This window comes from Argopecten irradians, chromosome 10 (assembly GCF_041381155.1).
Source record: "Argopecten irradians isolate NY chromosome 10, Ai_NY, whole genome shotgun sequence".
NCBI classification, from domain to species: Eukaryota; Metazoa; Mollusca; class Bivalvia; order Pectinida; family Pectinidae; genus Argopecten; species Argopecten irradians.
The window spans coordinates 3,986,473-4,012,233 of NC_091143.1; the positions used below are offsets into that span (position 1 = coordinate 3,986,473).

Below are 25,761 nucleotides of genomic sequence, written 5' to 3' on the forward strand. Positions count from 1 at the left end.
AGAGTGTTTAACTAAAACTCACTGTTTAACATAATACCATGGTAATACCATGGTGATGAAGTATCTATCTATGATGGGAGAGTGTTTAACTAAAACTCACTGTTTAATATAATACCATGGTGATGAAGTATCTATCTATGATGGGAGAGTGTTTAACTAAAACTCACTGTTTAATATAATACCATGGTGATGAAGTATCTATCTATGATGGGAGAGTGTTTAACTAAAACTCACTGTTTAATATAATACCATGGTGATGAAGTATCTATCTATGATGGGAGAGTGTTTAACTAAAACTCACTGTTTAATATAATACCATGGTGATGAAGTATCTATCTATGATGGGAGAGTGTTTAACTAAAACTCACTGTTTAATATAATACCATGGTGAAGAAGTATCTATCTATGATGGGAGAGTGTTTAACTAAAACTCACTGTTTAATATAATACCATGGTGATGAAGTATTTATCTATGATGGGAGAGTGTTTAACTAAAACTCACTGTTTAATATAATACCATGGTGAAGAAGTATCTATCTATGATGGGAGAGTGTTTAACTAAAACTCACTGTTTAATATAATACCATGGTGATGAAGTATCTATCTATGATGGGAGAGTGTTTAACTAAAACTCACTGTTTAATATAATACCATGGTGATCAAGTATCTATCTATGATGGGAGAGTGTTTAACTAAAACTCACTGTTTAATATAATACCATGTACATATAAACACTATATCCACCAAACTCTATGAAAAAGCTGCTGTAATTCCTTAACTTTAGACTCTTATTTACATATTCTGACCAAATATCACCTAGTGTAGTTTTGTAGCCCTCCCATACATCTTCCAAACAGAATAATTGAAAAAAATCATGTCATATAACTAAACCTACAAGTTAAGGGTTTGCCCCGACATACAGTTCATGTGAGGGAACACCACAACAATATATAACACAGATTGAAGAACAACACCTCCGGGGTCTTCCAGGGGTGAAAGAATCAGCAAAGTGGATACAACCGCGACGACCCGGTACAGTGGTCATCTTCAGAAGACATACAGTGGGAAGCATTTGACAATGACCTCGATGAGATCTTGCACAGGACGTTAGTGGGTGGCGTACACAGGATGATAACATCACTGTCAACATTAGTGTATGCAGTGGGACTAGAGCGCTTTCGAAAGAACATATATTACCCAACAGTAGTCAAAAGGAGATACTCACCCTTCGAGCGGAAATCAGTACTACTATTACTCAACACCACTAGGCACATATGAGAGGAAAGAAGCAGTGCCAGAACCAGGGATACCCTTGAGTGGTAATGAACCTTCATAGAAGGAGGTCCAAGAGAATGTCAAGAAAGCCAGATCTGGATCAGCACCCGGGCCCAATTGAATCGCTTATAAGGTCTATAAGAACTGTCCGAAGATTTTGAGGCATATGTGGAAGCTACTCAAAGGAACGGAAAGATTCCTTCTTTCTGGCAAAAGGCCGAAGACAACTCGGAGGGCATCAATCAATGTCGCACTATTTCATTATTCAATGTAGGAGGGAAGAAATTCTTCTCAGTTATAGCAAGGAATCAGTATATTGATGCACTGGTACAGAAGGGAGGAATATCTGTATTCTCAGGGTGTGTAGAACACACCAGCATCATAACCCAACTGATCCGGGAAGCCAGGTTCAACAAGAAAGACACTGTGATATGGTTGGACCTTGCAAACGCATATGGAACCATCCCACATATGCTAATACCGGAGGCATGGGAGCATTACCATATTCCAAAGCACTTCAGAAGACTGATCCAAAGCTACTTCAGCGGAATTCATCTTCGCTTTACAACCAAGACAACTACAACATCTTGGCAGGAGTTGCAGAAGCGCATCGTAACAGGTTATACCATCTCAGTTATCCTCTTTGTAATGGGTATGTACATGAACATCTGAGCTGCAGAAAGGGAGACAAGAGGCCCAAAGACACCCAGTTACATCAGGCAGCTGCCAGAGGCTTTATGGATAATTTGGCCATCACTACAGACACCCACGTGTTGTAGTACTTAAATATGTATGATTTGAATCTTTTTCGTTTTGTTTGTGTATTACCGGTATCTTTAATTCTTTATGTGTGTGTGTGTGTGTGGTTTTTTTTGTGCTAGTTTTTGTTTGTATATACAAATATTTTATTCACTCCACTACAAATGCTGTGCGAGGACATTATTGTTCGGGGAGTTGACCCCAGGGCACCCCAACCCTGGCAGCTCTCACAAAATTACCGATGTGTATATACATTTGTTGCAATGCCACAAATGTATATACACATCATACACAGCTGGGGGAATAGAATATTTGTACTGTGAAAAAAAAAAGACACCCACCTGGATACTGACAGCCCTAGAGGAAACAGCATGTTGAGCAAGAATGACCTTCAAACCCAGTAAGTCAAGGTCCTTGATAATAAAGAAGGGAAGAGTTACAATGTAAACCCAACTAAAGATCCAGTTGCTAGACAGTTCCGGTTTTCAGAGTATACAGGTTCTGGATTATGCAGGATTTGGGTACTATAGTTTATTAAGAAATTTGCCGGGGCCAAACAAATTAATTGGTATAGACAAGTTTCCGGTTTATACAGGGTTCGGTTTAGACAAGTTATACTGTATTAAAAGAAAACACAACATGACTGAGCATAATTCAATCTCCCAAACCACATCATATACAGGGATCCTTGTCCTTAAATTACCTAAGCTGTCAATAGGACATTGTGAAAAAGCAAGCTAAAGCCATAAAATAAGTCATATTTCAGTACATTGTATAGATAATATGAAAAAGAACAATACATCATTACATTTAACAAAGATATTTATTTTGTAGCGACTACAGTCATTTTATAACATTTATAAGATGCATTCTGACTTTTGAAGCAATACATGTCCCCTGCTGATCCCAAAAAGTGATTCCACTGACCATAACCTTTGGTTAACCTTGACAACTAGAACTGTTGTCAAAGAGGTTGACTTATACCCCTCCTCCCCTTCCAAAACACCCCCATCCCTGCAAACATTTCAATGGTTTCAGATTTATTCCTTCCAACATAAATTCACACATCTTCACTTCTTCGCTATTTAAGAATTAATTCCACAAAGTCTCATTGAAATCTCTCCAGTAGTTTAGGAGTACATGTAGTTGTTTCATCATTTTGTATCAAATATGCGTTACTGTGAAAAAGTAGAAGGCTTATTGCCATCAAGTTTCATTGGAATCCTTTCAGTTGTATAAGAGGAGTAGCTGTTTAATTGTCTAGAAACAATAAGGAAAAGGTGAAGGTAATAATACATCTACGATGATTTCTAAGCATAGCGATGTTGACTTTGACCTAACATAAATCTTCAAAACATAAATGCATTTTAAATGGTGTAAAACAAGGGGAAAATGAAACTATCATAGTTTTGACAATGATTCTGTTTCTATAATAATCTATTTATAGTAACAGTGAGTTTTGTAGATGACCTCTTGACCCCAAATGTAATCCCATTCTGTTTCCTCAAAGCTACAATTGTATCATCTTTGTCATCTGGAAGCCAGAGTTTGGGAAAAGTCTATTTTCAATAACAATTATATCTGTAGTTGACTAGTTCTTAACCTTTGAAATCTTAGGCTGTGTTATCTAAGCTACCATTGTATGAAGTTTTAAAAAATTCCACCAATCCAATTTCAGTTATTGGCTGGAAACCAACATCACCACAGACATACCGAGCCTTCAAATTCACCAGCACTAATATGATAAAATAATAATGATTTGGCCACTTAAATTCTATCATTTACAAAAAGCCTTTGTTTTCCATTCATCCCATTTTGGTAACATGATGATCTTTAGTAATGGAACTTGCAGTCAAGAAATATTCTAGCACTTTCTAACACGGGTAAGATCTATGATACAAATGATCAGAACTGATGTCATAACAAACAGATGGACCACATATCTGAAGGTGAGGAGAGGAGATTCACAAATCTGTTTAATAATCATATTTACATATATTTCACATAAAGCTGAAGTATATATCTGAAAATGCATATACATATATAATTATTTTATAATCTCAGGCAACCTAGAGTGTGGGGCTACTGCTAGGGTTGGCCCCTGAAATACACAATTATTTAACATCTCTTTTAGAAATTACTCAAAATGGAATAAATGGACATGTCTACTATATCAAGAACCAATTTTTCTGAACTTCAAAAACGCCAAGCTCGAATGCCATAGAAGAAATATATACCACGTCATTCTTTTGAAGCTTTCAGATTTGATCAATGAAAAAGCTAGGCTTTGAAACTATGCTACTATTAATAGTCTATGGTTTATGAGATCTTTAATAGACTTATATTTTCACATCTGTGCATAATTTCTTGGATCTGATACATAAAAAATTACATTCATTTTAACATATCCATCCTGTTACTATATGGTGCATGCATTTTATAGATCTGTCAGGATCATAAAGCATCTATAAAGTTACATGTACATAATGTATATGATATACAAAAATTTCAACAAAATCAAACACACTTATTGATGTCCTGAAATTCTATAACAGACTTGGAAGCACTCATCAGTGCTCACAAATGCAGTCAAAATTAATCTTATCACATACTACAATCTGTCATGATTCTCACTACACTGGAATTAAAGCAGTCACTTCACCCACGGCTTGAGCTGTCAACTTTGGCATAGCTGTCACTTGTGAACATGTGATTCTTAACTTTGTGAATTTTACTTTCCAGTTGTTGTCAAAACGTGGATCTCTAAGCAAACCAAACAGCTGTTCAAACTCCCCCAAACAGTCCTGGCCGCGGTGAACAGTCCCACACACAATTAGCACGAGTTGTCCATGAGGGTTAGCCTTGACTTTCATCCCCTCATTACTGATGTTAGGATTAAACAGAAGTTGTTCCTCCTTGACCAGAGCTAACAGTCTCTGTGTGGTCAGGTCAGCACCAGTGAATTCTTCCTCTAGAGGCTGCGGGGTCACACACAGCAACTTAAAGTTCACATCCGGCCAGAAATGGTGGGAACCAAAGTCTTCAGGCACGTTGGATAGTGTTGGGTTTTGGGAATTTAACATTTTGTAAAACCATGTGACAAAGGCTTCTCCGACCTGTTCTGATGAAGGAGGCTGACTTGTGGCCTGTGGAAGTACATTGACTGTTATAGACACATTGATGGGAGATACTGGAGCATGTGTTTGTCCCCCCTCAGGATTGTCCTGGTACAGTAGGTGGTCTGCACTAACTTGTTGCTCAGGCTTAGTTGGAGTGGCAATTCCAGCATCCTTAAACAAAAAATTGTCAGTGAATTAGCAATACCATGTCTTCAGCCTAACAGTCATTATAAATGTTTGGTTTAGTTAGTTTAATGTCCTATTAACAACCAGTCCCATTTAAGGACAATTCAGGTTTAGATGGTAGCAGAAAGTCAGGGTACCCAGAGAAAAACCACCAACCAGCACTCAGAACCTGGCAACAGGTGGAGGGATTGTAGTAATTAATCAAGACATCTCAACCACTCGGTAAATGCAGCCCCATTTAACTCGCAGAAACATTGTAGCTTGGACTAGTGATACAGAAAGTGTTGATTGGCCTCCGTAGGGACATAGTGCTTTGATTGTATTACTATTATATTTATGCAAAACCAAAGTCTGTTGTCTTTTAACATGAATTTCTAATTTTTTAACAATATTATAATGTACCTGCAACATATGTATACAGTGAGTCTGAAGTTGTTTTGTTTTGTAAGATTTATACATATTGAATATCTTTTTAAAATGAATACAATTCATACCTGATTTTCATGCTGACTTTTTGATTTCCAGAATTTTATGATGGAGTTTACACAGGTCTCCTTTGATGAGTTTGCAGACACAGTGATATGGTTATCATACAGGTACTGTATCAGGATATCTCTCTTGAATCTCTTTCTGCTCAGAAGCTCTTTAGCTGACTGACTGAAGGAAACTATTGCACTTATGCAATCTGGAAATGTCAATAGAAATGTATTAATACAAATCGTATTAGTAATAATAGATTTATAATAACCTGGTTTTTATAGCAGGTTTATTACATAACTGGCAAGTTCAGTATTACACCCTATCATAAATACATATGTATATATGATATAAGATCAGCACTCATACTGTGACATCATTTATTTTCATAGGGCTCATTTTTCGTGGATTTTAAAATTTCATAATTAGATTGGCACTTAAATTTGTGGAGGAGGCCTTGCAGATTACTGGTACTTTTAAAAAAACACAGTCGACACTGTCCTCTGTACTGTGTGATATGGCTCGATCGAGCAGAACTAAGCTAGCTACCACACTTTACACTTACAATCACAAGCTAGAGACTAGAGTCGGAACATAACCTTTCAATTGATTGTAAACTTTATATTTATGATAAAATTACGGTATAAAACCGGTTAAATTGCATGAGTGTGAAGTTTGAGGATATTGTAAGTCAATATTTCAACACCAAATTATATGATAAATGGTGAGCTTTGTAGATACCCACTGAGTGTTAATGTAAAAGTTAGAATGATCAGTTGCTATATCAGGATAAATTGTTTGCATTGGCATATCAATACTAAAGATTTACACTAAAAGATTTGAAGTCATTATTTAGCAACTTGATTTCTTACTGATTCTGACAATAACAATGATGCTAGTCAGCAACCTGAGCTGCACCAGATGAACCTAGAATTCAGAGTAGCTCGGAAGTTGCATCTCTTATTTTTTTTATGAATGATGCTATAAATATGTGACTTTTAAGGTGAATAAACCAAAAGTGGTAAGAATATACATGAGTAAATATGTTTCTGATGGATTGGGTCTGGTTGTCTTAATTAATATGAAAAAACAACGTAATATGTAAATAACGTCTAGCTGACACGGCATGGTTTTTTTTGGCTCATTTTGTTTCTTTGACTGATTTTGTACTGTTTTTACTGTTTGCATGTTTTTCACAGGATTTTACAAACACTTGCTACCAATCTCAAAGCTATCAATTTAATGAAAAGTTCATTTTTATCACATTGTCAGGTGCTTGAAGTTCCAAATACCTATTATCTAAAATATCATATCGCTACATTTAGCGAAGCGAACTTATTGATGGAAATGTCTTTACAGTGATTATATGTAATAATTTTGCTGCATACATAACTTTCTTGTTAAAAGTAAATGAGTAAGTTTACTTTCACTTTCCCTATATTTCACACTAATTAGTATGTTTACCTTTACGTCCATGTGCGGATATCTGTTTGTTCGTAACGGTATCTTTTAATCCCTCAAGGTCGGAGTCAGAAAGCCTTCCTAAAATGTCTTTAGCCTTTGCTTCTTCTTCGCTATCCATATTTAGCGATGGAAATTATTTGATTCATATGAGCGTTCTGAAGGAAACAGAACTCTTTTTAGTCCATGTTACGCATGCGCATGGATCCGAGAATACATGAATGTTTCATTTTCGTCGATAGAAAATGTAAGCAGATTATAAATTGAAATACAACAGATCAAGTTAAATGCACTGTTAAATATATAAACAACGATGACGTGTTTTAAAATTTCTGGGATATTTTTACACGTGTGCTTGTTTTGTTTACATCGACAACGTATATAGCAGGAACGGACAAAATTATATTTTGATTTCACATTGGTGAAAAAAGTAATTTCCTGTAATTTGATTGGTCAATCGATCCAACATGTCTGCCTATGTTCTGGCATGTTCCTTTACGATCAGTGTCTCTGTCGAATAGATGTCACTGTTTATTCTTCAGAGTGATTTCCTCTTGTGGTACAACTCAGTCAACATCTTGAATCAAAAGTTTGCAATATGCCTCTTGCTATTAGAGATTACACATGGGACGAAACTGAAAATGCCTTGTTCATCACCGTCCCTCTGAAAGGAGTGAAATCACACAATGTGAACATTTTTTCTACCGAAGAATACATTAAGGTAAATATATTCAACTGCGTTCCATTGAATGAAGAAGGGTTAAAAACAAATATTTATATCGCTTGATTAGAAAGTAAATTGTCTATCACAATCACCATTGACTGACTTTGATTCATGATATCAGTTTGATGAGTTGTTTGCCTTTAGAATCAGATGGAGTTTTTTCTGTTGGAGGTTCAGGATAAAAAGTTGTCACCCCTGTGTGGTTCAAGATGAGTTCCCTTGTTGTGTTGTAAGATAAGTTGTGTGGGACTGTTACTGGCCGAGTCGGAGTGTTTAAGATACCCCAACATATTACCATACGCCCTCCACCTCTGGGTTGCAAGTTCAAATTCCATGTTAGGCAATTGCTAGGTATACTGACCACTGACCACTGGTCGGTCAAGTTTTTTCCCCCAAGTACTCCAAATTTTCTCCACTAATAAGTATGGTAAATCCCTAAATGACACTGGCTGGTAATAGGACCTTAAACAAAATACCAAACCCAAGATATGAGTTTGTCTGATTCTAAGGCAGGTTGTTAGCTATTCGAGTACCTGACCCTAATACTGAGATAATAAATAAATGAATAGTCTTGTGCAAGTTGTCACATTTTAAAGTAATTTCATGTACATGTCACTATCCTAAGATTTTAATTTTAGTTTGATTGTCTGTGGTTTTGAATTTAAGGTGAGTTGTCCCCCCTACCTGTTTGAGTGCCTTCTTCATGCTGAGGTGGAAGACAAGAAGAGTGTGGCACAGGTTGGAAATGGAGCTGTCATCTTCAAATTGTTTAAGAAGGAACCAGGCATTTGGTCAAAACTGTTTTCAGATGATTTTTGTAAGTATATCTACAAAATGATTTTCATTGTAAATATTTGTCACAGCTATTTAACATACAGTATTCATGTAAATGTGAAGTCCACCAAATATCAACTTCGCTAGCCAAGGGTATTAGTCCGATTCTCTTTCTATTACCCTTGGCATATCTCACTTCAGAACAGGTGTTTTTGCTTTCAAATTCTGATTGGATGCGGCTAGGTTCAGGCGACCAATGAAAACGCAGCTTTGATTTGTCAACAAAACTGAACTGAAGCGGTAGCATAGTGACCTACATTTGTATAATGAGGCATCAGGCATGTCATGCCTGTCAACATCAACTCCTAGCGAAGTTATATTACTATCTATTTAATCAATTAGATGTTTTATACCAGCTAAATGAACGTCTTGGAGACATTGCTCTCCAAACAGATTGGAAAGTACGTGTGTGGTTTATGTTTCACAAATAAAACAATTAAAAGATATAATGCGATCTCGTTACAAAATTGGACACTGCAGAACTTCTGCATGAAACGCAAAAACTGGTGTCCGAACTCACTAATAAACAAATGACTCACACACATGTTCATCTTTGGTATTTTGAATCTGTCGCAAACAACACGCGTGTTTCATAAGGCGCTGACAGTTTTTCAACCATACAACAATGATACAAGCTTTTTAATTGGTTGCTTATTACGTAAATGGAAGGGGCACAACTGCGGTGATCCAGCAGGTGGCGCAGTGCGGGACCACCTGTTCTGAAGTGAGATATGCCAAGGGTAATAGAAAGAGAATCGAACTAATACCCTTGGCTAGCGAAGTTGACCAAATATAAGATACATGGAATGTTTATAAATCAACTTCAACATGAAAGTCATATTGATCCTAGTTTATACATGACTTAACTGATTTAAAAGTGTGCACTATAGGCGTAAAACTCGAAGCAGCTAGCACCTATACTTTTCAAAAGAAATTCAATTGGTGAAGTTCATTATTGTTGATAAATTATTTTGTTGCTAAGCTTTCTAGATGTTACAAAATTTGTACACACAGCAAACAAAGAAGTGATGAAAGTAAAGCGGGAGGAAGCTTTAGTCAAGAGTCATGCCAGGGCAGAGCAAGAACAGTCAGAGAAAGCCGAGAGGAAACGTGAGGATGGAAAACTGGCTCTCAACGAAATGATGAGGGTACTGAGTTGTCTATGATTCTGTTCTGAAGAGTATAATGAAACAGTTCTGTGGATTATCCTGAAACTTCTTTGGCCCCTATTTTGTATATTGTGTGAAGTGCAGTAGGAATGAAAACTTTAAATCAAGTTTTTAAGTTGTATAGTATAAAGTTTTCTATAAATTCATAAAGATATTAGCTTTTAAAGAAATAGCTTTATTATTCATTATTGTTACTAAATAAAGTTATTTTCCCAAAATACAGAATTTGGTTCCAAATTGAGAAATTCTAGTCAAACATTGTTAAAGCAAAATTGGCAGATATTTTTAAGAGCGTCAAATTAAGTATTCAGTGTAAAATTTTTGCCAGGGCTCAGTAGGAATTTCAGTGGAACAGTTATAACAGCTGATTTGTCCAAGATTTTTTCAATGAAAATTAATAAAACCCACATGTTTTCCTTTCTATCATTTAAGAATAAAAAAACTTAAACTTTATTCTAATAGTTAGAAGAACAAGAAAGGTCTAGAATTGAACAAATTAAAAGAGATGAAATTAAAAAAGCCACAGATGACTTGGAAAGATGGAAAGATGAACAGAAACAGTTAGCTGAACAGGTAAGCTATGATTCATGTACCAATCTTATTAATATAAGATCTATGTTGCTCTCTGTACAAGTAGATGGTTAACGGAGAGTGACAAAAAAGATGTGATTTAAATGAGATTGGATATGATACAGATAAATATAAATGCACATATATTATGAAATCAGGAAATGAAAATAATATTTTTCATGTACATTTTATTGGTATCATTGTTCTATAAGCTAACAAAGAATATTTCTATCAACAAATTAAGCACTTAGAAATATTTCTTGTTATATAGACAGTATGAACAGTAATAAGATTGGAATACTGCATGTCTATTACAAAACAGAAATATCGAATGAATGTTTACAAAATAAAGAGCAATGGAATTTCTTTTCAGGAGAAGAAAAGGATTATGGAAGAACAGAAAGCTATAGAAGATGCACTCAGAGAAGAACGAAAGAAAATGGAAAAGAAAAATAGAAGGAGTGAGTTAGATTTGTATCTATCTGATTCTCTCTGCTCCTCTGAAATATATTTAAAAGGGTCCTGTTTATAATAAAAAAAAATCATTTTCCATAGTTAACTAAATACACAGCACTACCGTTTTTGTAACTAGTTAGTATTAAATGAGAAAATAAATCCAAAATTAATTATGCTGTATTTATTTTTCTCTTACTAATGACCTTCCTTTCATAGTCTTCATTAAATGGAAATATTAGATTTAATACCAATGTTTACGAGATGTAAGATAACATGTACAGTATTATAAGTTACTATGCCTTCTTTACTAGTATTAGAATTAAGACATAAGGTTATAGATCCATCAGATAATTTCACTAGAATGATCATTTTGTCTTTAAACTGATCTAATTTTCAAATGATTTAGAAAAGAGTGCCAACATATTTGAGGAGTCAGCTGGTGGGATCCCGAAGCGAGAGGTAGGGAAGATCGAAGTGTCCTTCACTGCGCGAGTATTCCCGACCCCTGTACGAGAGTCCCAGACCCCACAGGAGGAGGAGGTGGGTCACAGCTTTTAGCCCAAAATAGTGTTAACGTCAATTAGCCATATGAGTATAATGTCAAATAAGAAATTAACCAAATATTTATGCTGTCTTTATAATGATAATAATCTGTTTGATTTAAAATTCCATCTTAAAGTTCCTGATTTTCTTGAAATTATGAAAATGAAGGTTAATTGTTCATATTTTGGTATGTATTGACTAAACAGAAAATCAGTCCAACAGTAATTTTACCTTGATATTCTGAGGATTGGGAATTACAAGTTATTCTGACATATATGTATTACCATCGTCTCTCAACCTCTCAGTTCAAACCATATAAGGGGCAGTGGCCAAATACTAATCATGGTTTGGTGCTTTTTCTCCACATTTTCGGATTTTTCTTCACCTTCTAAACCTTGCATGCCCTTCAATGATCTTTGATGTTAATAGGATGTAAAACAAAAACAAACAAATCTTAATCTGATGACAATCAAAATTCCTTATCTTAACAATGTTTTGCTACAGTGGCTGAAGAAACAAGCAGAAACTAGGAAGATTATGGAATTAGAAGACAAAGATCTAACAGAGGAGGAGCGGAATCCAATGTTTCTCCGCGATAAGGGAAAGTAAGTTTGTTTATGATGTACTTATAGTCGTCATGTTTCGTCCGTCGTTGTGCCCCGTGCGTTAACTTTTCACATGAAAACACATTTTGAACTTCTCCTCAAGTTCTACCAGTGCGATTTAGCTGAAACTGACATGAAATGATCCCGACATGGTCCCGACATAGTGTTGTTATTTTTTGGGTCGATCCAAAAACCAAGATGGCCGCCACAGCCGCCATCCACAGCCGCCATCTTGAAAACACATTTTGAACTTCTTCTCAAGGTCTATCAGTGTGACTTGACTGAAATTTGCATGAAATGATTCTGACATGGTCCTGACAAAGTGCTGCTATTTTTTGGGTCACGAAATCCAAGATGGCCACCACAGCCGCCATCTTGAAAACACATTTTGAACTTCTTCTCAAGTTCTACAGGTGCGATTTGGCTGAAACTTGCATGAAATGATCCTGACATGGTCCCGACAAAGTGTTGTTATTTTTCGGGTCGATCCGAAATCCAAGATGGCCACCACAGCCGCCATCTTGAAAACACATTTGTATCTTCCTCTCAAGTTCTACCTGTGCGATTTGGCTGAAACTTGCATGAAATGATCCTGACATTGTCCCTTCAAAGTGCTGTTATTTTTCATGTTGATCTAAAATCAAAGATGGCTGTCATAGCTGCCATCTTGAAAACACATTTTTAACTTCTTCTCAAGTTTTACCGGTACTGTTTGGCTGAAACTTGCATGAAATGATCCTGACATGGCCCCAACAAAGTGTTGTTACATCTCTGGTTGATCCCAAATTGAAGATGGCTACCATGACACTATATCTAATTAATTTCCTATGTTATGTTTGCAAAGGTAGTCATAATGACTGTTAAGGCCCTTGGGCCTCTTGTTGACAAATTATTTGGAATTAATTTTTGGTTCCTGGACCACAGTCAAACTGTCTATAAATATCATCAAAGGGACCAAGACAAAGTTGTCTTTATAGCCAAGTGGTGTCTAGACACTGGGCAAATTGTATTGAAATTGAGAAAAAATGGTCTTTGTTCATGTGTTGAACTAAAAGTTGTGCCGTTCTGTGTTTCATAATCACACTTTCTGTTGCAGCGGATTTTTCCAGACAGGAAACTACCAGAGTGCCATCAATGCCTACACACATGCTCTTCGTCTGAACCCCAAAATACCAGGGTATCCTTTCGTATAATAGAAACGAAATGCAACAAGGAGGAGATTCCTTGTTCTGCCGTTATGTTTATCCAACTATTCACATATATATGCTATACAAGTCCAATTTTTTTGGACATTTTTTTCTCAATAGGCATTTAATTTTGTTGGGAAATTTGTTCATATTAGATTTTGACTGTATGTACTAGATGTAACAGGGTGCAGGATTTACAATAAATTTAATACCTGCCTCTGCCAGGGATCGAACTCGGGACCTCTGGATTACTAGTCTGACGCTCAACCGATCGGGCTAAAGAGAAGTTCTCTCTAGCCGAGCGATATATTGCAGCTAGTATTGACCAGGGTTACATAGATATTGTAAGGCTTTGACTAGTATACAAGCTTCACCCTTAACTATTAACACAGCATATACTCCAATCGGGCAGCATGCCATCTGAAAATGCGAAACTTCTTCAAATGTATAGAAGACTGCAGTAAGGTAAGTCTCTAATAAGTAAGATGTATTTATATGTTATTCCACCTGCAGCATCAGCAATCATTCAATTCTGTATTTAATCATCAGTCCTTCACCACGATAGCCTTCAGTATTTGTCTGTAAATACCCACATAAATAATTACCTAGTTTATGCTGATGGATACATTTCACCAGCATTGAGGTTGACATTTGAGTGTGAAGTGTGACTGCTTTAGTATGAATGTTGAAGACCTCTATAATTAGCATATATATATAAATATCAGATTACTTTATTATTATCTCAAATCCTCTAATTCTGTTGTCATTGGAAACATGTTAAGAGTGCTTTAGGACAAAAACATAAAATATGAGAAAGATATATGTTTTGAAGTTGTATATGCCAGGGTCATGTATTTCTATATCTGCTGTCTCGTACATCAGGCCATGGACCTACTACAACCTGCTGTACCCCAGAATGCTGCCAGTCGTGTGAAGGCCCTGGTCAGGAAGGGTACGGCCTTCTGTGAGCTCGAGATGTATGTGGAAGGTGAGTTTAGTCAGATGTTATATCTTAGAATAATACTAGTTTTTAGAATAATTTTGATACTGAAATATTTCATTACATTAGTCATTTATAGGACTATGTTATCCAGCCGTTCATCCATCTTTCTGCAGATACTTTTACTCCAAAAATAGTTGTCAACGAAACTTGATTAAGGTCATGGATTCACCTCAATTATTGTCATACAAATATTGTGAACCACATTTTACCTAATTCTTATTATCATATATACATATATTCCATTATTTACTGAATTATTTGTTTATGAGATTTATTTTGAGTAGAAATATATATATATATTATATGTATCTTGATTCCAGGGCTTCAAGACTATGAGGCTGCCCTGAAGATCGACCCAAACAATGAGCAGTTAAAGGCTGACGCTGAAAGGATACGAACAGTCATCCAAAGTAGCTCTGGCAGCTGATTATTGTAGGGCATAAATGGCGTCAATTTCATGGGCGAAGAAATAAGTGAAACCTCCTGTGGATACAGCAATGCTCAGAGAATGTAAGAACGATGGCGATTAGTTAGGACAAGGGCAACATGCTTTTGTAAATCACTAGCATTGGTTCAAAGAAATGTCACCAAAACGTGAAAGTTTCAATCCTAAATGCTGTACAAACATGTTGTAAAGAACCAGTTTAAAGGACAAATCCTGCTGACAGCCTCTGATCCATTATCCACGTTCCTAATACCACAAGATCAATAATAGAAAAATATGGATACATGTAATTGTTTTATGACGTGTAGTGGGTCAGTGTTATGGTCTACATGTCTGTTCTGTTAAAGTTTGATTTGCATTCCAGATTTAAAATTTTAATTCGTCTGTTAAAGAACTGTTAAACGACTTGTACGGGTGGAGAATACACCAATTTTATATTGCATATACGTTGTGTGAGTGCATGATTTGCATACAAACTTGATTGTTTTAACGCATTTGTGAAATATATTTATATTTTATATTGCTTTCTTGTAACATGTGTAAATGATATAGAGTGAAAGAGTGTTACAGGCCCACTACCTTTCCGAAACGGCTTTTAATTTTTAAAATGGGAATGTAAAACAAGATCGATAAATTTGTAGAGTCCTAAAAATTATTAACTTACCGTTGATACTACATTTATCATCACCTTCTGAACGATTTGATTAAAATAAATAAAATGTTTATTTTCATAACGTGGCTCGTATTATGTTTCCTGCCGTCGTCCTAAATACCGCGCGGTAGTTGACTATCACTGCGCCAGACGGCAAAACAGCGAATTGACTTTCCACTGTTTTCATATATTGCGCAGGAAATCTTGCATATGTTTGGTGTCATAACCTTCTTTTAGGTCATGGATATGCATTTTCTGATGTTAGTAATGTTTTTTAAGAAACCTTTATATTTTGCTCCGGAAAGGTAATAGGCCTTTAAAACATTTTATTTATTTTAATCAAATCGTTCAGAAGGTGATGATAAATGTAGTATCAACGGTAAGTTAATAATTTTTAGGACTCTAAAAATTTATCGATCTTGTTTTACATTCCTATTTTAAAAATTAAAAGCCGTTTCGGAAAGGTAGTGGGCCTTTAACATCATTATATAGATATAACTATATATTTTAAATGTGTTCACTGAAATTACTATTTCATTGAAAGCCGTGGATAAAATCCGCCCAATATTATCACAATCATGTTTTGTGTATGGTGTACATATTTAAACATGTGCACTTTTTCATATTTATGTATTTATTAAATTTGCAATTATGATGTTTTATGTATATCATGAAAGAGTTAAATGTGAAATAAATTGAAGTATTATTAATCAGACGGTTTGCCTTGGTGATTGGAATAGGGTTATTGGAACAAAGATAGAGACCTTGATACCAATTGGCTTTCCTCAACTTAGCTACATGTACTCTGAAATATTTCAAAACAATTTGCTTCAGACTGCAAAGAATATCTGAAATTTTGACGAAGCGCAAATAATTTCATCCTTAAGCAAAACCAAGGCGATATTTAGTGTAATTGGAACCAAGGATGCACGTCTATGTTGGAACCTACTAATGATACGAAATTGCATACATTTACTTTTTTTATTTAGTTCTCATATCTAATAAAACGAAACAACTCTTTGTTCTTAGATAAATTTACTATTTCATAATTTCATTTTGGACATCGAATCCTCGCACTTGAGATTGCTTTGAAGCATGTGCAAAAGGATCCTCTCTGGTAAAGGCCGGAAGTCCCTCGATGGAGCTGGCGCCTTGTGGGATATTTACGAGATACATGTTCCACTTGAAGTTCTGAGCCTCCCGAAAACAGTATTGTATCTTCGTATTTTCTTTCCGGTATGTGTAGTACAGAATGTAGAAGTTACACATCTCGTCCTTGTTGGTGGGACTGAAACAAAAATGTTGTAGAATGCGTGATAAGTTGTAATCATTTCATCGTTTCCAACAGAATAATCAGCTAATTATTTCATCTTTCTTAAAACATATACCTTAGTATGGTATTCTCCGCCGTTATATTCCTGACCATATAATAAATAACATTCTCCGCCGTTATATTCCTGACCATGTAATAAATTAACATTCTCCGCCGTTATATTCCTGACCATGTAATAAATTAACATTCTCCGCCGTTATATTCCTGACCATGTAATAAATAACATTCTCCGCCGTTATATTCCTGACCATGTAATAAATTAACATTCTCCGCCGTTATATTCCTGACCATGTAATAAATTAACATTCTCCGCCGTTATATTCCTGACCATGTAATAAATTAACATTCTCCGCCGTTATATTCCTGACCATGTAATAAATTAACATTCTCCGCCGTTATATTCCTGACCATATAATAAATAACATTCTCCGCCGTTATATTCCAGACCATATAATAAATCAACATTCTCCACCGTTAAATTCCAGACCATATAATGAATTAACATTCTCAGACGTTGTATTCCAGACTGCCATAGTTTCATGATTTCATGATGAGCTTTTCCAAGGGCTAAATTCGAAGTTTATTGGTGCATAAGAGGCAAGAAACTCAACGAACCTAACTGACATTGTACCTACCCTATTGCTGTCGGGAACAACCTGTCGCTGCTCATCGTACAACGTGAAGCCTTGGAAAGAAACGAACTATTACATATTATGCTGTTCATGGGAAAACATTGAATGTTTAGCTCAAATATCCGAAATTTGTCATTAATGTACGAGTATAGTAAGATTATGTTTTTGTACATATTTTGTCTCAAACCTCAATATCGAGAGAGAAAAAACCCGACCATTAGCAGTTATTAGGAAACTAATGATTTACTACATTTTTTTAAAAGCAAGTGATTTACTGCATTTTTTTAAAAGCAACCATATGAACTCTTATAATTGGTTTGCTAAGAAGATTATCGTTAAATCCAGAAACCGAATTATTGAAACTTTTGTTGCAAACATACCAAAGTATCTCCAGCTCGGATATCTATCCCAGGGTTGGTGACATTGTAGAATGTCTGTGAAACACATCACAGGTATGTTACTTATAACGGATGGAGATTTCTAGTATCAAGTGGATTGTAATATGTAACAAGCAGTTACTAAAAGATCAAAGATGTTAATCAAGTTATCAGTACAATGTTATTCAAGTGGATCTCAATAAATGACGAATTTTGAAACAAAACCATGCTTCTTGTTAATGGTTATTCAACCATTAACTTAATTACCATTTGACAGTTATCTGGGAAAAACCAAGTATATTTGTGACGTAAATATTAAGTACCAAATTCAGTGATGGCAGTCTAATAAGATACAAAGTTACCTTTTTTGTCCTGCTAAAGATTTAAGTTATATACATGTTTACATTCAAATCATTAAGGCTTCTTGGGCCATACCTCGAGCTTTGTTTGCTTAAATTTTCATAAAATAATGGCTCTTAAATCTTGGCATACCCCTGATAAAGAGGGGAAGCCGTTTATTTTAATAGCTTTATTTCATAAGGAAATGTGATTTTAAATTTCTTGAAAAAATTTAGCGAAGGTGAGCGAAAATAACGCAACAAACATATAACCTAAACGAAAACAAAGCATGATGATTACAGCATGCATGATACAAAGATATATTAATAAAAATAAAAACAACCATAAATTCACACATAAAGGTTGGAAGGACGGGGTTGGTTGGAGGGATGTTTTAAATTTCTTCTACCTTCTAAAACAGTATTTACATGCTGACATTTTTAGAATTATTCCCAATTTTCAAAGATTGCGTCTGAAGCTATATGGTTGGGGCTCTATAGTGGGGACTCCCTTTGTCTTACAAGGGCTAAATTAGGGGCTTGACCAATCAGAAGACGTATAAAATCTACTATGGGGCTTACAGCTGTCAGTGACCTATGGCCAATAAAATTAGGCCTAATTAACATATTTATTAATCGGAATCAATTATGTGTCAATTTTTATGGTACAAAAATATGTCTATGAATAGATATTTGCTTCTTAAGGTAAAAGAAATATTCGTAAACGTTAACATTTTCTTGGAATTCTCTTTCAACCGTGACATACAATAGGGAGGGACATGTTGCCATATTTAACCCTAGTTTTAAAAGACTTGATAAAAAGGAGAGGGAGCTTATTGCCGAGATAGCCATTTTGCCGGTGAATTACGGTACTACCTGAGGTAGTTGCGGAGACATGCGTCCAATCTCTGTCCATTCACCATTACGGATACGGTACCCGGCTGTTACAACACCTACATCATTATATAGACACCATATTAGTTATTGGAGAAAGTAGTCAGAGAAACAAACACAAACTTACAACTGTTCCAGTAAAATTAATGTTAACAATCCACAAATTAAGAGGCATAATTAACAAACGAGTACTAAAATAGAGACTTCAGAGAAAGATCTTATATAGATTGATGTTAACGAAGTATTTTTTCGAAATATCATGAATGTTTTAACTTATCCGATAAACATTGTATTTACATCTGTCCCGTATTTATGTTGTCACAATAATAGAATGCAGTTGCAGTCATTCAATGTCTCGGGCTATAACAACATATGTCACTGTGATATCATCAATTGCATGGTATACTAAACAACATTACTAATAAACAGATTTACCGAGATTGTGAGAATGTGTCCGGTAGGCTATAGGGTAGATTGTGTCGTTAGACTTATAGTCACAGGCCGACTCCATGTGGAAACCTACACCAGGAAGAGAAACATCAAATATGATACAAAATACAATGTAAACGATTTAAAGTATATTGAGATTCTTGATTCACTTATTGGCATGATTTAATACAGGAGACATAGTGATGAGATATTGTAATTCGTACAAGGGCTTTTTATATATAACATTTTGATCAGAATCAAAAGTACATACTATTTACAATGCACAGAGAAATAAAAACAGTAAAAGTATAATGTTATGTGATAAATGATATGTGTTGTTCACTGTTTCTGGATAGGTTGATGCTTTTATTTGTGTTTATATGCACCTTTTGTGACATTATCATGTAATTTTAATTGTGATAAAAGGATTAATTGTGATAAAAGGATATATTTTCTCTAAATTTTGACACTATGTTTTCTCCACCCTGTTGGAATTTTTTGTCCCATAGATAGTTTAATGGTAAGAGATGTCCTAAATTAACATAGGAAGTACAGAATGTATATATACCTTGAATCATAGGAGGAATGTGTCCCATATTTCCCATCACATAATACCCAGCCTGTTTCGGTTGACTAAAAATACAGTTATTGTATAAGAAACACATTTATGGTGATAAGTGTAGCGTAGTATAGTGCAATTAACCGTGGGTCACCGACGTCGACGATGTTATAATATGAAATGTACCAGTTTGTTATCAACCATGCAGGTTATTTAATTCCAGATACTAAAGTTTAAAACGTTTGGAAAATGAAACACAGTTTTTGTCATGAAACTGAAAAAATGTAAATCAAAATGCCGCAATTTGACTTCTGAGGTATATACAATTCAACAAACGAGCAAAATTCTGGTGATACGCAACACTGTAAATATATTTGTCTAACAACTGACAAAAATGTTGATTATCTAGTTACGTCATCGATGATATATTCTAGTTACTCTAAAGTTTTAACTGGCGTTGATCATACTTACGGGGTGAAGGTCATGTGGAGAGTAACTCCGGAGTTGTCTCGGAAATCTCCTATAATATAAATTAAAACTCAACTTATCATAATTCTACTGGAAGATTCAGGTAGAGAGAGTTTTGATATTAGATAGCTGTAAATGTCAGTTACTGTGTTTACCTGATCGATGCTGAAAGCATGAATTTATTATTGTTTACCCTTTCAGTCGAGATGCATTATTATCAGTTTGACCTGTTTTAGAAATTGAAATAATTTCATGTTTTTGTTTAAGAACTTATGATAGTACTACGGTGGCTGGGAGCGGACATGAAATAAATAAAATTATTGCGTGGGAACGAAATACTATTGCGTGGGAACGAAATACTATTGCGTTCGAACGAAATATTATTGCGTGCGAACGAAATATTATTGCGTTCGAACGAAATATTATTGCGTGGGAACGAAATATTATTGCGTTCGAACGAAATATTATTGCGTGGGAACGAAATATTATTGCGTGGGAACGAAATATTATTGCGTGGGAACGAAATATTATTGCGTGGGAACGAAATAATATTGCGTTCGAACGAAATGTTATTGCGTGGGAACGAAATATTATTTCGTTCGAACGAAATATTATTGCGTTCGAACGAAATATTATTGCGTGGGAACGAAATACTATTGCGTTCGAACGAAATATTATTGCGTGGGAACGAAATATTATTGCGTGCGAACGAAATATTATTGCGTTCGAACGAAATAATTATTTCGTGGGAACGAAATAATTATTGCGTTCGAACGAAATATCAACGGTTTACCTTTGGCTATTTCAAATGTGGCAGTCTGCAATTTCATATCAATATTCTTTGTAATTGGTCATTTAAAGTGGTTTTTTGTAAACCTTCTTAATAAGGTATATTTTATAAAGTATATTTTGCTTCGAAACCATTAGTTTAAAGTTTATTGCATGTATTATTTGGATTTGTATTCTATTTCAGTATTTGCCTTCAATGATTTGCATTAAAATTGTAGAGAAAGTCATGTAAATTCATTGTTTTACTTTTTAAAATAGTTGACTAAGTATTGATACAAAACAACTTTCGTTGTAACACAATTGCACACATTCAAATGGAAATATTGAAGCATAATGTATTAAAGTCATATACACAGTAATATAAAAGCACATATAATGCTTTTATTTACGGCAGCGTGTTAGGACCAATATATAGTTTTATTTATCATGTCCATACATATTATTATCTTGTACGTTTAACTTAGAATCTTTTTAGTATCTATTGTTACAGTATCGTGTACATTTGTACGTACGTATGCACAAACACTTATCTTGTACGTCTGTACGTACATCGTTGTATCATATACGTACAACCTAGTATCTTGTACCACTTCATATCTTACAAATTATTACAATATCTTGTACGTACAAGTTTATATACTAAGTTGTTCATATGTACAAGATACTATATATATATATGCTGTACGTACAAGATAGATACAATTATAGACATGTATAGTGTCCCCTGTACGCCATCATAGGTACGTGTATTTCATTAGATATATAAAGTATAATACAATAAACAAGACTTTAAATCGTTAAAAATAAGGAAAACATCTTTTTAGATAAGGTGCCGAGTCATAAGTTGTAGGCCATATCTTAATCATATTACTACGATGGCATGATTACTGTCATATCATCCATGTATGATAATGAGTTCAATAGTTATTTCGTTTGAACGCAATAATTATTTCGTTCGCACGCAATAATTATTTCGTTCGCACGCAATAATTATTTCGTTCCCACGCAATAATATTTCGTTCGAACGCAATAGTATTTCGTTCCCACGCAATAATATTTCGTTCGAACGCAATAGTATTTCGTTCGAACGCAATAGTATTTCGTTCGAACGCAATAATATTTCGTTCGAACGCAATAATATTTCGTTCGCACGCAATAGTATTTCGTTCCCACGCAATAGTATTTCGTTCCCACGCAATAATATTTCGTTCGAACGCAATAGTATTTCGTTCCCACGCAATAGTATTTCGTTCCCACGCAATAGTATTTCGTTCCCACGCAATAGTATTTCGTTCCCACGCAATAATATTTCGTTCGAACGCAATAGTATTTCGTTCCCACGCAATAGTATTTCGTTCCCACGCAATAGTATTTCGTTCCCACGCAATAATATTTCGTTCGAACGCAATAGTATTTCGTTCCCACGCAATAATATTTCGTTCGAACGCAATAGTATTTCGTTCCCACGCAATAGTATTTCGTTCGAACGCAATAATATTTCGTTCGAACGCAATAGTATTTCGTTCCCACGCAATAATATTTCGTTCGAACGCAATAATTTTATTTATTTCATGTCCGCTCCCAGCCACCGTATAGTACTTATATAAATGCGCAATAGAATAAAACTAAGACTTTTTTTTAAATTATTGAAGATTTACATTGCCACCACATTCTACAATGTCCGTCTGAAGCCAACTGCTATAATTACTTGTCATATATAATTACTAGTAGTATATGGCAACTGTAAAGCTAATATGCTTTCCATTGTTATTTTAATGGTGTTGTGTAATTGACCTTTGAACTTGTCTTTGTAGTGAAGCTGTATGACGATATATCGTGTCCTAGTCGTACCCCCAACACGGAAGCCAACACCTGAAAAAACATACAGTATGCTACTAGTAGAGTATAACTGATACCTGGAGTGTGTGAAGATACGGAATAATACATAGGTCGTCTTTCTGATATTATCTTACTATCCCCTACCTTCAGGTAGTTCCCGCGAGTCAGCATCCATTGCCCATGCGTACACGATTTCCCGGGCGCCATCTCCACAGACAGAGGCGTCTGAACTGTCGTCCATCTCTCCACAGGGCCTTAGAAGGATAGATAACTATACAAATTATATAACTGCTTAGGTTTTTTTTTGTGTCAATGTAAGGTATGATTGTTAATTTATATGAAGGTTTACATTTCGGCAGATTGACAAGGCAAACCAATGAATTGTCACATCCACACAAACTGATCAAACAAAACTTTATATTAGCATCACATAGAAACACCGAAATCATGATAGACAAATGGTTGTACGACTTAGAGTTAGAATCAATCCGATCATGTTGTACATTCAAATCACCTTTGATAAAAGATCAATCAGATCAACGCATAGTCCGCTCTATGTATAATCTTTATATTGTCACTTAAACTGGTAATATCATAACAGGAGAGTTGTATTGCATAAATTAAATAGCTTGGAGACACACAATTGTGTTAATGTTGTCTCTAATCACTTACCAGTATGGCTCGTCACTGCCAGGTTGACCACACCCATACACCATCATATGATGAGCCACCGACTTGGTGGCATGTGGCTCGTATTTTACTGTTGGGTTATAATTAAGACCGAATAGTAAATCAAAATGGTTTTCTACTGTTTTTTGGTAAATAAAACCGAATATAAAATTATCAACATAGTTTTTTTTTTAAAGTTGTTGGATAAATAAGACCGAATATTAAATCAAAATGGTATTTCACTTTTGGATTGATAAATATGACCGACCTTTAAATCAACATGGTGTTTAACTGTTGGTTGGGTTAGTTGTAAAGAAAAAAAAATTTGCATTAAGATAGTGCTATCATCGACCAGAATTTACATCGTGATTAAATTGTGTTTGTCATTGATTTCAATTAGAATTTAAATTTCATAATAATTAAAGAGACAATCTTCTTTACCAGTTTTCATATTACACATACGGTATAATGCAATACGCATTAGATATTGTAAATGAAATTGTATTGCCTTTATCTTCTTTCCAAACAGAATAACCAACTACTTTTTACGTAACTTTACTTACATATATAGGCCTCGCGATCATCGAGTTTAACAGCGTGACATAGGAGTGCATCTGGCTACAACAGATAGAGGAGGAGAGTTGTATTGCATAAATTAAATAGCTTGGGGGACCAACCGCAAATCATCCAATCAAAACATTTATGCATCTTGTTTCATTCTTTTTTAAAATGGTTTGACAGAGAAAGTCAACAGTTTAGACAGGAGTTTCATTGATGGCATTTTCAATTGATTGCATTATCATGGTTTTTCTGAGAAAAAAAACCCTATTCAAATTCGTTTTGGTTCTTTGATGCCATTTTGTAAAGATTTGTAACATGTTTTGTGCTGAAATCCAGTCACATGACAGTACATTATTGCACAATTATTATGTTTTTATCAGAAACCTTTTAAAACGTTCAGCTGAAGTTGCCTAGAATGAAACCGAGATGGTCTTGACAATTTTTTATCGATCCACACTTTGAACACTTTCAGTTTTATCCCCAAACATACCCTAATGAATACGACTTACTGATGATCATAACCATTACATGTAAGGTCCTACAGTGAATTCTGATCATCTTTAGTATAATTTAGTATAAATAAATTTGTGACAGCCATACTATGTCCAGGGTAGTCAAATAACCGTTATGACAGTTAATTAGGATTCTTGTTGAAAAACTATTGGAAAATCGCGATGAAGAAAAGACTAACATTCTTGTTTTCGTCTTTCTTATCTGTTCCTCGACACAACACTACATTCTGTGTTTACCTTTGTGGACACGGCATGGGGCATCCGTACAGTTCTATTGAAGTAGTAAGGGTCATCCTTCCATCGGGGATCAGCATGTCGGTCACTCCTGGACACGGGGGAGCCGGTACATATAGTTATAATACAGATATATAGAAAGCCTGTCCGTAACCTCTCCATTGTGTATAGTCTGGTCATTATTGATAAGTAACATTGTCATACAGAGATAAGGCTCCAGTCAGCTGTGGATAGAGTCACGTAAAACTATACTTTATAAGGTGGTAAAGTTATCAGATTGTGGATATCAGTTATAATGACGACTTTAAAAGAAAATTAGACGTTGAAAATTGGGAAAAAAGATATTAAAATTAATCTCATATGAGATAATGGTTTCCTTCATTTCATACTTCATTGATATTTGGCCTCTTCGAAAGTGATTCACACCAATGTGAATGTATCTTGGTAGTATGGTTGATGTAGTGATTAGGGTTTCCCCCTCATTTCCCCTCCTACAGCGACTTATGTGTCCCGTATGCGGGTTTACTGTTCCATGATATTTACCGTTAAAAGTATTACTACTATAAAAATCACATGATTATATAAATATAGCTATAAAAGTTTATCTGCCACCCAAATTGCATTTATGGATCTCCAATAAATGCAATCTAAATTGTTATATT

General features: G+C 35.0%; 3 protein-coding genes across 4 annotated transcripts; 1 reads left to right on the plus strand and 2 right to left on the minus strand.

Moving 5' to 3' along the window:
- Window positions 1–2,838: 2,838 nt before the first annotated feature.
- On the minus strand, window positions 2,839–7,496 carry LOC138332932 (uncharacterized protein C3orf38 homolog). Its single transcript, XM_069280982.1, has 3 exons — window positions 7,281–7,496; window positions 5,834–6,024; window positions 2,839–5,324 (listed from the first exon to the last, which is right to left on the minus strand). Exons 1-3 carry the CDS (start codon window positions 7,396–7,398, stop codon window positions 4,668–4,670), a joined length of 966 nt encoding a protein of 321 aa, XP_069137083.1. The 5' UTR covers window positions 7,399–7,496; the 3' UTR covers window positions 2,839–4,667.
- A 213-nt stretch (window positions 7,497–7,709) lies between these two features.
- Window positions 7,710–16,185, plus strand: LOC138332930 (dynein axonemal assembly factor 4-like). Its single transcript, XM_069280978.1, has 11 exons — window positions 7,710–7,998; window positions 8,668–8,818; window positions 9,850–9,983; window positions 10,467–10,577; window positions 10,948–11,035; window positions 11,437–11,570; window positions 12,078–12,178; window positions 13,275–13,355; window positions 13,758–13,830; window positions 14,248–14,353; window positions 14,689–16,185. The coding sequence occupies exons 1-11, from the start codon at window positions 7,876–7,878 to the stop codon at window positions 14,793–14,795; spliced, it is 1,209 nt and encodes a 402-aa protein (XP_069137079.1). The 5' UTR covers window positions 7,710–7,875; the 3' UTR covers window positions 14,796–16,185.
- Window positions 16,186–16,207: 22 nt separating this feature from the next.
- On the minus strand, window positions 16,208–25,302 carry LOC138332931 (peptidylglycine alpha-hydroxylating monooxygenase-like). 2 transcript variants are annotated; one of them, XM_069280980.1, is made up of 12 exons: window positions 25,103–25,301; window positions 24,356–24,410; window positions 23,796–23,883; window positions 23,268–23,377; window positions 23,079–23,156; window positions 20,499–20,547; window positions 20,037–20,101; window positions 19,475–19,558; window positions 19,022–19,098; window positions 17,811–17,864; window positions 17,434–17,483; window positions 16,245–16,753 (listed from the first exon to the last, which is right to left on the minus strand). In XM_069280980.1, the coding sequence occupies exons 1-12, from the start codon at window positions 25,277–25,279 to the stop codon at window positions 16,504–16,506; spliced, it is 1,137 nt and encodes a 378-aa protein (XP_069137081.1). In that variant the 5' UTR covers window positions 25,280–25,301; the 3' UTR covers window positions 16,245–16,503. The 2 variants fall into 2 exon arrangements, with proteins under 2 accessions (XP_069137082.1, XP_069137081.1); XM_069280981.1 differs by lacking the exon at window positions 23,079–23,156 and having other exon boundaries at window positions 16,208–16,753; window positions 25,103–25,302.
- Window positions 25,303–25,761: the final 459 nt, after the last annotated feature.